Source organism: Lepisosteus platostomus, chromosome 27 (assembly GCF_059453375.1).
Source record: "Lepisosteus platostomus isolate fLepPlt1 chromosome 27, fLepPlt1.hap1, whole genome shotgun sequence".
Lineage (NCBI taxonomy): Eukaryota > Metazoa > Chordata > Actinopteri > Semionotiformes > Lepisosteidae > Lepisosteus > Lepisosteus platostomus.
In genome coordinates, this window is record NC_142637.1 from 1426872 (window position 1) to 1441186 (window position 14315).

A 14315-nucleotide genomic window follows, 5' to 3' on the forward strand; every position below is an offset into this window, starting at 1 on the left:
TTCCTCCAGGTTATCTCCAACTGTCCAAAGACATACTGGAGGGCTAACGGGCTTCCAGAAAAAAAGTTTCTGGCGTGAGTGTGTCCGTCGTCCTGGATGTACAGCGTGTACCCTGCCTTGTGCCTGTTGCTTGCTGGGATAGGCTCCAGCTCCCCCATGACCCTGTATTGGATAAAGAGGTAGAAGGGGCATTCCTGCATCAGTCTCTCATGTGCTGTGAATGAAACACCACCAGTTGGTTGGATGAAAACATTTATTTTTGTGGATTCTTTCTCTTCAGACACAATACATTAGCCATTTGTCTTGGATCTATGTTGTTCACAAGCCTTACTGTGATTTTTTTAAACCACAGCCTCAACAGCTGAGCAGGCCTAGACTAGTTAGCCTTGATCATATCACGTTTATGAACCTACCATCTACAAGTAACAGCTTTCAGGTTCAAACCATGTGACAGTTCAGGGTACCCTCACCAGGTACATCAACAGATGTTTCTTTTGCCAGTACTGACATGTCAATCAGTATGAATGCAGGTTCACAAAAAGTGCAAATGAGGTTAAATTTGTTCTCTAAATAGTATTTGTTGGCTTCCATATTGATACATTTCACTGCAATTCATATATTAACCCAAGCACAGGAGTATAGATTGTATGACAGAAAAACACTCTTTCACAAGAGAAGTGGGATATTGTTTGTTTCATATTCAATTGCAAGGTAACTTGTAGAAGAAACATTGGAACAGTGGTTCTTAGTTGATTTGCTGAACTTAATTTGTTCTAGGAATGTGTAATGATTTGCTTTAAGAGTGAGCTTTCACAGGTCATCCTCAGGATTTCCATTAGAGTCTCCTCAGATGAATGATTATCAGACACTGTTGCTTTTGTGCAACATCTTTTATGAAAAACATTTCTGAGTGAAGTCAAATCGCAAAGAAAAGTACCATAGTAACTACGAAATTGTTTTCTACATCTCTACTTTACCCAGCAACCCTGTACTGGATGGATCTGTACTTTAATAAAACATTTACCCTACATAAATGTTGATGGATTATCAGATTTTCTCAAGGCATTAATGTGAGTGCTGGATATTTTTTCTAGCACAATTTGTGGTGATTTATAACAAAGGTAATGTACAGAGAGTAACTGAAAAGCCCGAATGACAGTATAAAATAACATATCACTGAATGATAGTCAGATTTGTCCTTGTAAGACTCCTATGGCCTATATCTCAGAGTAGCCCTAAGATTTAAAATGTGTTAGCTGTGAAATATGAGAAAGAACCACTTTTCCAATGGACGTTTGTTTTTCTACAGAAAAATGCATTTTAGACTCAGATCTGCAACTGAATACCTTAATACAGTATCCTGTTCTATATCAAAGCAGTAGTAAATACAATTGCCAGTGTCCTGTTAGCACACAATGTTAGCAGTATCTCCCATCTTGCAAATTGCTTGCACTTAGCCACAATATTTTTGCTTTCTTGATATTAGCTGAGCTTTACCTGATTCTAGAGGCAAACACTAATGAAACAGAGCAGACGAATAAGCAGAATTCATAACAGCTATTCAGCTGGATTAATTACAGTCATAAAGCCTGGCTCACTAACAGATTGCTGAAAGAAAAATACCTTTGTATTTAAATAAGTTCCTTCGACACCGATGTAACAGAGCTGTATACAGTATTTGTTCCTCTTTAAGAGTGCTGCTGGACAACATCGACATAATTGAACTGGTGTTTACAGGTGGTGAATATTCAGCATGCAGTCTAGGTTGGCAGTTGAGGCTGTTTGCTCACTGGGAAGGTAGCAGGGACTTCTCCATTGCAGGGTAGGAATTAATACTGCTGAAGAAAGACGGGGTTCCTCAGAATTCCAGCAAGCACAGATTGTTTTCAGGGTATTTTGTAGTGTAAGTCTTGGATTTGATTTGATTTCAAAAGTGAAAGATGAAAAGAGTATAATAGTCTCAGTCTGAAGTGCCTTGTAAAAGAGAAACATTTGACGTAGTAAGAAATGCTGTACGTGAAGATATTTGATCCATAATTCTTACATGTTGAGTTATAACAGCCAGAGCTAAAGTGTTTTTTTCTTTTGACCCATGAGAGGAGACAAGTCCTTTCAAATATATAATTATGTATACAGTATATGAGACGAGCACCCAGTCTCACATTTGGAGTAGTTGCATATTGTATTGGTCTTTGAATCTTGATTCATTGTCTGCAAAACAGACAGAGGTTAACTGCTTAACCTTTTGTATCCCAAAATCTGCAGACCTTTTTTTTCAGTTTACACATTTAATCTAACACTTCTAACAGGCAAAGTTATATGTACAAATACAAAAAGTACAAAAAGGTGAATCTCAGACAGTAATCAGTTACAGATTCTATGTTCAGAAGATCTCTAAAAAGTTCCCCCTTCTCTTCAACCTCCAGTAATGTTGTACATAAATGTGTGCCTAGAACTAGCTTGTCACATAACAGTCAGTGGGATCTTCCACTTCAATCTTTTGCACCACTTTGTCTGTAGGCACACATTGTGTATATTTTCAGGATACCCATTTGCACCCTTAAAAGACACATGATTCCTGATGCAAGTGAGTCTTGTTATAAATGCAAACTTCCAGAGGTAAAAGGGTTGATATATCAGAAATCCACCTGAGTGCAATGTTTCAGGAGCACAGTTGGTGCCTAGAGATCTTAGTTCAAGGAAAAGAATATTTGTGACTTAAGCTTCAAGTCTTTCCCCGGGCTTTTCGTTCAGCGTCGGTGCTCGGATCTGCGTGCTCTGCGAGCCGCACGCCATGGGACTGGGGATGTAGTTGAAGGGGGTTACTCTCACAGCCTTGCTGGGCGAGCTCTGGCGGAAGTGACCGATGCCACCATTGTGCCCTTCGATGGCATGGGAAGCACATGGCGTGGTCTGGCTCTTAAAGGAACCTGGCAATTCATTTGGGTCCCCCTCTTGAACAGACGCACTGGAGCTTGAGGCAGTGCTGATCTTTCTGAAGAGGGCTGCCTCCTCACTTATCTCTCCAGCTCTTTCTATTGTGGGAGACGTGCTGGAGTTGGTCTTGTTTGTGGCGAAGTCCTCTGTCTGGACAGTGGCATCACTGGTTTTCCTAGGAGGCAGAGTGATGGTGGGGAGCTTTCCGGGCAGTGGAGGCATCGGCTTTTGCCCCTCGGGGGATGGCACGAGGGGCAGTGCTGTGGAGGGGAGGGTGCTTTTTAAGATGTGGGGCACGTCTTCGTCCCGAATCCTTCTCCAGGTGATTTTGCCCCTCCCTCGAGGTTCCTGCTGCTTCTGTGTCTTTCTGTCCTCTTCGCTTTTCACTTTCCCACTGGACTCGGAAGAAGAGGACAAAATGGAGGAACGGCTGGTGGCCCTCTTCAGTATGTTAATGTGAGGGGAGGAAGAGTGCCGTTTGAAGGTATCTCTCTCCCGTTGCCAAGCTCCAGAGATGTTCTTCTGAGGGGCTCTGCAGGGGCTCTCCGAGCTGGTTCTCCTGGCTGGACGTACGCCTGAAAGACCTCGGTCACTAGAACTGGCTCTGGAGAGAGCCGCCCTCTGACGTTGGGCTCCCTGCCCCTGTCCTTCATCCTGTGTTTCTCTCGGTCCCTGTCCAACACCCTTCAATTCCTGGCAGCGCGAGGAACAGAGAAAAGCAGCAGGGGCACCTGGACGCATTTTACGTGGGGATGCACACTTAGAGGTAGGTACAGACCTCGAGGAGGGAATTTCACTTCTCTGTCGTAAGAGGCTGGGAGATTCTTTGATGAAAGTCAGCTGTCTCAGGAAGCCAGCCCGGTCCGACTCACTGCTGCTCGAACGTGTGGATGACATCCGAACCAAATCCAGACGGTTGGCAGGAAGGGTCCTTTTCAGCTGCGTGTTTTGTCTGCTGATGCCTGGTGAGGGCTGATTGGTGACTAAAGGTGATATAGTCCGGGAAGCCATTGGTTGCCTTGAAGGAGTCTGCATGAACGGGATTCGAACAGGTGACTTCTGGGTTTTTTTGTGAGCGGGAGATTTGGGAGAAGGAGATGCAGCCGGGCTTGTTTTCTTGTCAGTGGGGCTGTTCGTGGGCTTCACGTCTTTCTTTGGGATCTGTTTACTGCTTTGCGAGGGGGAAGTGAGTTTCTTCTGGGGCTGTCTTGATGGTGTGGAGTTTTGGGAGGACCCTGAAGATGTGCTCTTGGGGATCCTGGCTGGTGGTGTGGAACTTCTTTTAGGTAAGGAGAGCTCAGTTGAATCATTAGCTCGTCCCAGTCTGTGCAGGCTTCTTGATCTCTGCTGAGCCAGGTTCGGATTCTTCACTGGAGTTTCAGTCTTAGGAGATGCTTTTTTCAAGGGAGGTTTTTGTGAACTGTTGGTTTCCTTTTTAGGATTTGGCATGTAGATCACTGTCCTACCTCTGAATACTACAGGCAGGTTTGGCACAGGCTTACGCTGGGCAAAATCTAGCTGTGTTCTGGGGTTTCTGCCATCTGGCATTTTGTTACCCTTTCCTTGTTCTTTGACATTCTTCTTCTTGTCACTCTTCTCTTGGTTTGTGTGGAAGCTGGACACACCAGACATGCAAGAAAGGACAGACTCAGACTCAGAAGAAGGCTCCCTGGATTTCGAAGCAGCCTGCAGCCTTGTAACAATGGAGTGGGCACCTTCCTGAATGGCTCTCCACTCAATGCTGTTGAGGTCTGAGTCTTTGTCTGATGCCATGTTGTCACTCTCCTGGTCCCTTGCTGGATTCCAGCCTTCCACTGCTTTCTTCAGTTTTTGTTTCTTCTCTGATTTCCTTTTTCGGGCAGAATGCCTCCTTCTCTGTTTGGGCATAGCAGAGGTTATGCACTTTTGCAGCAAGTCGTCCTCCGAGTCCAGACTGACTGAACTGGATGAGCTGTCTTCATCATTTTGACCACAGTTCTTTGAGGCATCGCGGTTATGGCCTGATGTTGTGTGACGCTTACTTTTCACCCACACCTGCTGAGCTTTCCCCTGGTGTTCCTCTAAATCTGCATCACTCAGAGAACTAAGAGAGGAACTGAGAGAGTAACAGGGAGGTGTCTCATCCATGATCAAATTGTGCTTTAGCTTATTAGTTATACATTTTTGCTTTGATTGTAGGTTGATGCTCCGGTCTGCACTGGCCGCTGCATGGGTCAAAATGTTTCTGTTTGCCTCCTTGATTTGCTTTCTTCCAGTGCTTGCTTTCCTCCCTCCCTCCCTCTTTGCCTCCATCTGATCATCATAAAAGCAATAAATAGCTTCCTCTGTGGGTGTTGTATGACGCATAGACTGGAATGCCAAGTTACCATGGACATACTCCCCATAGTTGTTCTGGCCTTGGTGCATTCCTGCACTCTGCTTCCTGATGGGCAAGTCTAACTTTGGCAAATTCCTTGGATGACTCTGGTCTTTTCTTTGAATCATATGGCTAGGTGACTGGTCTCTACTTCTGAGCTGAGAAAGAGATGCTTTGGCCTCCCTGCTGTGCATCTGCACTCCTTGCGTGGGCAACACTGTCTTGATAACCCTGTTCATTTGGTTAGTCACCATCTCAGCGTGACCAGCCATTTTTGTGGGCTTATGGAAGTGGGAGAACGAACGAAGATCTTCAATTCTCTTTGCTTCAAGAGCCATCATGTCCTGTTTCTCCATTCTTCTCAGCTGCCAGTCTTTTAAGCCCTTTTCCTCCTTTACTGGATACTGAAGCGTTTCATCACTTAGGGACGTAGTGCTCGAGAGGTTCACAGGGGTCCCTTCTGCTGAATCAGTAAAAGAAGAATCATCTTGATAGAAGTCCTTATCTGGCCTTGCAGTCTTCCTCATTGAGCCCATCTGATTGGTTTGAGCAGGCAACAGCATGTAAACAGGCAGCTGCATAGACCTTCGAGTTTGAGAGCTGAGAACCTGGGTGGAGAGACTGGACATCAGTGAGGTCCTGACCTTCCTAAATTTGGAAGGCATTGCCGAGTTGATGCATTCTTTAAGGATTTCTATGTCATCATCAGAGTTGCCCTCGCCGTATCTATCCGCCTGATTCTCTGCTCCCAAAAGAGGATGTTCTTCCCCAGTTTCTTCTCTCTGTCCATGGGCTGTGTTAAAGGGGGAGTTGTCCTTTTCATGAAGGAGGGGCATCAGCTTGAGCTCCACATCTTTCTGAATATAATGCTCATGGAGAGGTAGGGCACTAAGACTAGAAGCACAGGAGAAGTTCTCTGTAGGCTTTTCTACAGTGAAGTAGATCATGGTATCCAAGTCAGGTGGTAGGTTGAACCTCTCCTTGAAATCTGCAATCTCCATTAACTTGCGTAGGTTACTCTCCCACTGTCCTCCACCAGCCTGGGCTTCCTGCCCACTTGCATCCGCGTAGCAGGGAGTCTTGCTGCGACTCGGGGGCATGGTCTGGCCAGGACTGTCTGGCAGATCACTGGGGCTAATAGTTCCACTAATCATCTCACTGCATGGGTCACTCTGTATAGAACTGGCAATGGAGGGCGACTCAAAGCTACCCAGAGAGCTCACAGAGCTGCAGCGACTCATTACCAGTGGGGTCTCATGGATATAGTTCTCAGAGGAACTAGACGGAGTCATGTCTTCATGTCTGCCTGGCGACACCCCCCTCAAGAAAACCTTTTCCCGTTTGATGTGGCAGGGAATTTCAATGGGCTGGGAAGTAGGGCTGCCTGCACTAACACATTGTTTCTGCTCTGAGACTACTAGTTGACTTTCACTCAAATCTTCCAAGGACTCCTCTTCATTCTTTTCCAGATCACAGTCTTCCACGTCAATTATTTCTACTGATGAGTCGCTCTCTAGTTCATTTTCACTCTGGCTCTGCCCGTCCAAGGCTCCATCTGCAGATGACAGTGAGGACAGAGAGCTACAACGGGAGAAACAGATTGGCGTGTTCTCTACTGAGTACTTCTGCAAGGTCTCCAACTGACTGAGCGTTGGGCTCCGGGCTTGGATTACTGGAGGCTGCTTCATTATGCCCCCACTGTTTATTGCTGGGATCCAAGCTTGTCTCCTCATCCCTTGAGAGTTAATTGGATTCCTGGGAATACCAAACTTAGCTACACTCCCAATTAAGGGGACGTGCTGGTAGGAAGGGGACAGCTTTATAGTGGGCACATTGGTTTCAGAAGAGAGTCTGGTAGGCTCGGTGGCTGGTGTTGGTGGTGGTGGTTCTTTGCATTGGTCTTCTGCATCGGTGCTACTTTGGTTTGGTAAGCTCATATTTGTTCTATCTTCAGAGTCCTTTTCTGCCACATCATTAGGGTTTGTTTCTGCTGGAATGCAGTGATCATGTTTATCTAGATAGCCTTGTTGAGCCACTTTCAGCTCCAGCCTGTTTGGTCGCCTTTGCACAGTGGCTGACCTTGCAGAGGGCCGGATCTGGTCTTTGCTGCCAGAGTAACCATCACTGGTACTTCCACTGTTCAAACTGTCCGTGGACAAGCTGGTGTGTGCAGTCTTGAGGCGCAGAAGGGCATGTGCCCTGCTCAGGCGTTCTCTACGGGCAAAACTGCTGGTATCTGAGAGACGACAAGGAGAGCAAGATTTGGCCCTGGCTTCATGGAGTTCATCTGATCCATATTGCCAGTCCACGAAGTGATCTTCAGAGCTCAGGCTGAAACTGTCCTCTGATGATGTGTGCATGGTGATGTCCTCCACAAGCTTGTCGATCTTGGCCACTGTTGTGGTGATCTTTTTGGCTAATTTCTCTGCTGCCACAGATACGTCATCATCTGCAGGCTGGGGCTTCTTGCCATCTTCTGCCTGTGGGTCAACATCTCTTTCAGGTTCACTTCCCTTTTTGCGGGACTGGCCCTGAAGAAAGTTAGAAGAGTTGAGAAACATGGATAGCATGGAGAAGCTCCCCGTGTCTAAACTGGTAGAGACATTGGGAGCTTCATCATCATCAAAGCAGCCAGAATCAGAGGCATAATCTTTAGCCAGGCTCTCAATATGTCGCAATGGCTTGTTGATGCTTTGAAGCTTAGGGCTCTGCTGCTTCTCTATGGAATCAAAGGTTTCTGCTAAATGTTTGGCATCCAGCTCTGCCTCCAGTGCCTTCTGCTTCCTCATGTAGAGGGATGGCATGCAGGACCCAGGAGAGACGACAGCTGCATCTTTGTACTTTGGCGGACGATTAGTGAGGAGGTTCCTGAGAGCTGCGGCACTGCCCATGGCAATCATCTTGTGCTTGGAGTGGATGAGGTTGCGCAGCATGCTGACTGCCCCCAGGTCCCACAGCAGCTCCTGGTCCTTGGGGCTCCGGGCAGACAGGTTCCACAGTGTCCCACAGGCATTGCTCACAATAGTCAGACTGTGGGACCTGAGGTGCTGCAGAAGAGTCTGTAGGCAGTTGTGGTCACGAAGGATTTGCCTGCAAAATATAAAGGGAGGTGTTACTCAAATAAGGGGGGAATTATTTAATTATATCTGTTTAAACTAAGCCAGTATTTAGTCCTTGAGTGATTCAGACTTTGCCCTTCATGGGCAGTTGTTATCCATAATGTTAAATTTCCATAATAAAGATAGTCATTCTTAGTCCTGTTTTTTCGAGGCTCTGGACAACACTAACTTCTTTATAGTTTTCAGGTTTTAGAAACAAATGATTAATTTAATTTCCTCTAGAGAAATGCCCAGAGTGATACTTACAAACTAATAGTTTCACCCCCATGCCCGGCAGTGAGTGTCTACTGAGTGCTATGAGCTCTTTTTGTAAAGAATGCAGGTGAAAATGCTGTTTGGATCTACCAGGTTATAGGTTCTCCTGGCCGAGTATGAACTAAAATGACGTCTCTGGGTACCTGTAATCATCACGGGTGGCCACCAGGCTGGACACATTGCGCAGAATGCCCCCACCACTCTCTATGATGGCTAGGGAGTTGCTCTGGCATTTGTAGGTGAGTGTGCTCACTAGGAAGCCTAATGCCCCATCCACCGAGCAGATTGCCACCTTGTTTTCGGTGCTGTGTGCCGACAGATTCCATAGGGCACTAAGCAGACTTTTCAGAGTGGATTCCTGGAAGACATGAAACACAACAGCAGCGTTCATACCCAGAGTTCCTGTCTTTTCAGGTTCTTCCTTGGAGCAGTTTTATAGGTATGTATGACTGCTGACTTAAATCTTTCAAATAATGAAATGATGTCCTTGAATAGGTTTATTAAAATAAGCCAATTCCCATCCAGTTTGTAAAATAATTATTTGGTACTGTGGTAAGAAATCCTCACCTTAGTTGCCTGCAGCGCACAGGTGGTCAGTGCAGTCACGCTGCCCACCTCTCGTAGAATCTTCTTGCTGTTGATGTCAGCCCGCCATGACAGGTTTCTCAGAATACTGGACACCACCTGAAGAGAAGGCAGAAGGAAGGGACAATATCATCTACAAGAAGGATCTTCCTTGGTTTTGGGATCCCTGAGTCATCCTCCCCTGACCTTACATGTTGTTATATAAAGATATGTCACTTAGTATTTAAATTTCCAAAACCTATAGAGCATCTTGATGGGGCAGAAGTCAGTTTGGTGCATCATTTGTGCAGGTTTGGTGAGGGTTTCTAATGCCATATGGTACAATTTCCACAATCGTCTTTCCTCTTTCCTGCCTTGTGCCCTTTGTCTGCTGGGTTAGACTCTAGACACTGCAGCCTTGTCTTGGACTCGACCTAAATGTTTGCAGATTGTCTGAAAGAGCATAGATGGGTTATATATTCAATATATGTAACATCTTTCTCAATACAATTTGAATATATAGACATTTGTGCTTATTTTCCTCTGTATTGATCCTGTGCTAATGTCTTGAGGCTTATTCATTAGTGGCTGTTTCCTAGTTTCCTCTGTCTTGCTCTTCATACAAGTGTCTTTGATCCCAGCTCGGAGGCTGCAGGTGGTTAAAGTGTGTTTAGTTTTAACCCTTAAAAGTATTTTGGACACTACCTGGTGCAATTCCTCACTGTCAGAAGCAAGCTGGGCAACAATAGCTTGCAGGCAGCTCTTCTTGGAGCACAGCGCGGCCTGTGTAAAATCAAAACATTTCGAAGTGAATGCCTTTGGCAAGTTCAAGTGCATCGGGTGTTTGTCCTGTATTAATTGTCCAGTCACCTAAGAGTGAAGGGGCTGGTCGAGCTCTCACCTTGTTGACGACGTCTCCGAAGGTGAGGTTGGTGAGAGCCATTCCCGCGTAGCGCCTCAGTGCCAGGCTGAGAGGCTCGCTCAGCGTGCCGTAGAGCTCCTGGTCCAGCTGCACCAGCTCTGCCACGGCTTGCAGACCCCCTGCCAAGCGCACAAGCCACCACCACTTCAACAAAGAGGCTTCAACACCCAGGCATCCAGCAATGCTTGCAGGCATACGAGGCAGTTCCTAGTTTCCATTCGTGTCGATGGAAATTTCACTCGTACAGTATGCATGCATGTGTTTGTCTAATGCAGTTTCTGGTAATGTTCAGTGGCGTGGTATTGCGGGGGTTGGCATGGCTGCCCTGCAGCATGGAGTCCCTGGGTTCAATTCTGGAGTTTGTATGTTGTCCCTGTGTTCTCCTGGGTTTCCTCCCACAGTCCAAAGACATTGTTGTAGGTAAACTGGCTTCTGGGAGAACTGGCCATGGTGTGAGTGTGTGTATCTGGCCAGTGATGGACTGGCATTACTGTCCAGGGTGTACCCTGTTTGCGCCTGCTGATTGCCTGGATGTGCTCCGACTCTGCCATGACCCTGAATCGGATGAAGCGGTTAGAAAATGGATGGATGTAATGTAGACATTGGAAGCAGTGAGATGTGTCAGGAGTCAGGAGCCCCCAGACTGTGCTGGTTTCGGTTTCTTACATCCCCTAGGCTTACCGAGCTCATTCATGGCTCTCCGATACTCCTCTTCGAAGGACAGCTTCATGATCGCACACATAGCCTGGCAGATCTGAGGCTCCACTGGCTCAGGAGTGGCTGAGGACAGGAAACAGTGCAATATTGCAATAAGACAACCGCCTTAGGAACAGCCAAAGCTGAGAGAAGCAATGTCTACCTAGAATTCAGCATCATACATTCATTGTTAGAAGAAAACAGTGCATTTAATATGGCTTTAATTAAAACAAAACCTTATGCCCAAGGCTGTATCGAGGTAGCTCTCCAACATTAACAGCTTCCATAATCTGACAGGTCCTCCGCTGAAGTCAGGGAAATAACTTGGAATGAGGACGTTAGGTTGTGTCATCTATTAAAAGTCAACACATATCTTTTCTCAGGTGCATTCGAGGGCACATATCTTATCATCACACTCTGTGCTTTAGTTTCCCTCCGACTGCACTGTCCCCACTGTCACAATCCTATTTTGACTGGGCACTTGCCAGATTAAGATAAATCGATGTTTTACATTTTTTGATAAATGCTTTTATATGAGCTGAACTTCTAGTGAGCATTTACTGTATACTTTTTAATGCATGTGATTTTTACGACATTTAATGTTAATTCTTGGGGACGCCCAGTGTTCATCAACGAGCTACTTTCCGATTCCCGGCCCTGTACTGCGGGCCTTGCAAATGTTAACTACGTGTAGGGTGCCTGGTGTTCCCACATCAGCCCTCCGTGTCCAGTCTGGGCACCGCGTGGCGGTTCCTGACCTGTAGCGCTGCTCCCCTCCTGGCCGGCGGGGCTGCGGTGGGTCTCCAGCCAGTCCCAGCCGCCCTCGCAGTGGGCGCGGATCTGCTCCAGCACGTGCAGGACCCTCATCTCGCGACGGGCCTGGCCCTCGTCGGGTTGCGAGTAGACGATGTTGTGCAGGGCGGCGCTGGCTCGTGCCCGGGCCTCTCGGCTACAGCCCCCGCCCCCGCCCACGCCGGGCCCGTCGTGCAGGATCTGCACCAGCAGGGGCACGCAGCCCGACTTGCGCATGGCCACGCAGCTCTCCTGGGAGCTGGACATGGTCAGCAGGGTGCGGGACATCTCCTCGCGGTCCCGCGTGGCCAGCATGGACAGCAGCCAGAACACCATCTCCACCTGGAGAGAGACAGCCGCCGTCAGCCCGGCCCACCTGCACCATGCACCAGAATCCGAAAGCGCAGATTCTCTGGGAAGAGTGAGTTAGGGTAGTTATGCAGAGCCTTGCCACAGAGTTCCATCCATCAGTCCAGCTGCACAGGGGCCTGGCCATTTCATCTCACTGGGGGGGGGTTGTAATAATTTTTAAGGGCCTGAGTCGGCTCTAGAACGTATGGTGTCAGTGGGAGCACTCATTGGAACTCCCAGAGCAACTGCTGCATCTTAATACTTCAGCACATCTGTAAAACATCCGCTGCATCGCAGGGCACACACTCACGCCAGAGCCAGCTTTCCCAGAAGCCAACAAACCTCCCAGCATGTCCTTGGACTGTGGGAAGAAACCGGAGCACCTGGAGGAAACCCACATGAACACACGGAGAACATACAAACTGCACGCAGACAGCACCCCAGGTACAGAACTGAATTCCCAAACACATACAAAGTAAAAACACATTCACCTCAGCTTTAGTGGTTACATGATGAAAGTATTGTGGGTGATGAGTTTGTGTAGCAGTCTGTTACTCTGTTGACATGGCTGGGTAAGCCGGCGCCAGTGGTATTTAATAACACAGTCTTAGCTCATCGGGTAGAAAGTACTGTTCAGAGCAAACCAGCTAATATTGATTGGAGGCTTTCAGGGGCCCATTACTGCTCTTTGTGCTGCTTCCTTTTGCTACTGGATATTGCTTCAAAATAACATCTTCTAATCAGCTACGAAAAGGTTGTCTGTACAAGAAAATGTGTGGCAAGACTTGCGATGTGATCTTATAAAAGCACTGGGATTGCTAGCAGGGAGGGAGAGAATGTCCAGTCACACACTGCTGTAAAAAAATCTGATGTAAAAGACAGGCTCTTACTTTACTTCCAGTGTCACTTGGGGCTTCTGAAATGGCACAGCAGGCTGTGTTCTCTGATTCCGGGATGGACAGTTTTCCACAGCTATGGGTCTGAAATGCACAAGAGCATTTGTGGTGAGTTGCGCTGGTGTGGTCAGCCAGAGCTCCTTCACAGAGCAGTTTTCTTCTTTTGGAAGCAGATATGACCTACTGCAGAGTGGCTTGACTCCGCCTGATGATAAAAAAAGCAAATGCAGTAGACAATGTGTCTTTGCACTTATTAAAATCATTAAGACCAGTGATAGTTACACTTGCTTGTTCTGGCAATTTTTTAAAAATAGGTTGGCTGCTCTATGAATCAATGTGTCAACGGCTATTGAAGAAAATGTCAAATTTTATCCTTCAATTAGGCCGAATGCCAGCAATACCATGTGAGAAGCCTTTAATATTTGCATTCGTCATTCCCACCCACCCTCTGATCTCTCAAGTTAGAAAGGGCAATAATGCAGTCAAACGCTGTCACAGATAGCAGTAACGGAGTCACAGCACTCCTGGAATGACTGTACTTCAGTGTAAGCGATGAGTCTATCCAAATGCTCGCCACCCCGCAAATGAGAAACTACGTCAATGCCAACGGCTAAATTCACAATCGGACATCATCTCACAAATGCAAGCTCTTGATCCTCTGGATTTTACAGCTCCCTTTCCCAGCAAACACAGTGGGTGACCTGCATGCACAATCGCACAGACACGCACATTCAAGCCCCCCTTTAGTCTCTCAGTCCCGCGGAGACAAACCCAAACTTTGCCCCCTTTCCGGTCACCATGGAGACCCAGCAGCTGCAGCTCCGAGGACTCGGCCCGGCTGCTGCGCAGACAAAGGGCTGGGCTGGGCAGGAGCTGCTGCAGCAGATCTGTGTGCATGAGCACCGCACACGTGAGTGCAGGGCGGTGTGGTGTGCGCGCTTTGGGGTGGCAAAGACTTAGCAAGATTCCAGCCATATTTTGACCGGCACATCCCTCCTCCCCATCATAACTACTGCTCCCCTCGCCCACAGAAGCCCAATGCGGTTCAACACAGTTAGATCACAGCTTCGTGTTTGTCGTCCTACCTGGATTTTTGTTAAAAAAAGGCAAGAAGAGTCCTGCTTGACCCTCCTGTTCTCTCACACAAGCTACAAATGCCACCTGGTGAACAGGGAAGCACACCCAGTACAGAAGATGAAGGTATAAGTCCTTTCTGCTGCCTGTCGGCGCATCCCAGAAGCCTCGGCTGTGTTCTCAGGCTGACTTCACGCTTGACTGATGGCAGGCATGAGAGCTGGAGACGAGCATCTCCGCACTGCCAGGCTCAGGATGCAGCACTCCGCTCACCCGGCCAATCAGAGCAGAGGCGCCGCGCGAGTCACAGCTCCTTCTGCATAGCAACACGGCAACACGCTGGCGCCCGAGCG

At 47.5% G+C, this 14315-nt stretch overlaps 1 protein-coding gene across 2 annotated transcripts in view; it reads right to left on the minus strand.

Annotated features, from left to right (window-relative positions):
- Positions 1–239: 239 nt before the first annotated feature.
- apc2 (APC regulator of WNT signaling pathway 2) overlaps positions 240–14315 on the minus strand; it is a 35987-nt gene continuing 21911 nt past the window's right edge. For both annotated transcript variants that reach the window (XM_088621788.1, XM_088621789.1), the window contains exons 8-15: positions 12883–12972; positions 11608–11983; positions 10835–10933; positions 10133–10272; positions 9937–10014; positions 9235–9351; positions 8811–9025; positions 240–8383 (exon numbers count right to left, since the gene is read on the minus strand). In XM_088621788.1, the coding sequence (XP_088477914.1) occupies positions 2719–8383; positions 8811–9025; positions 9235–9351; positions 9937–10014; positions 10133–10272; positions 10835–10933; positions 11608–11983; positions 12883–12972 (6780 nt within the window). In that variant the 3' untranslated portion in view covers positions 240–2718. The remainder of the gene's footprint in view (positions 8384–8810; positions 9026–9234; positions 9352–9936; positions 10015–10132; positions 10273–10834; positions 10934–11607; positions 11984–12882; positions 12973–14315) is intronic.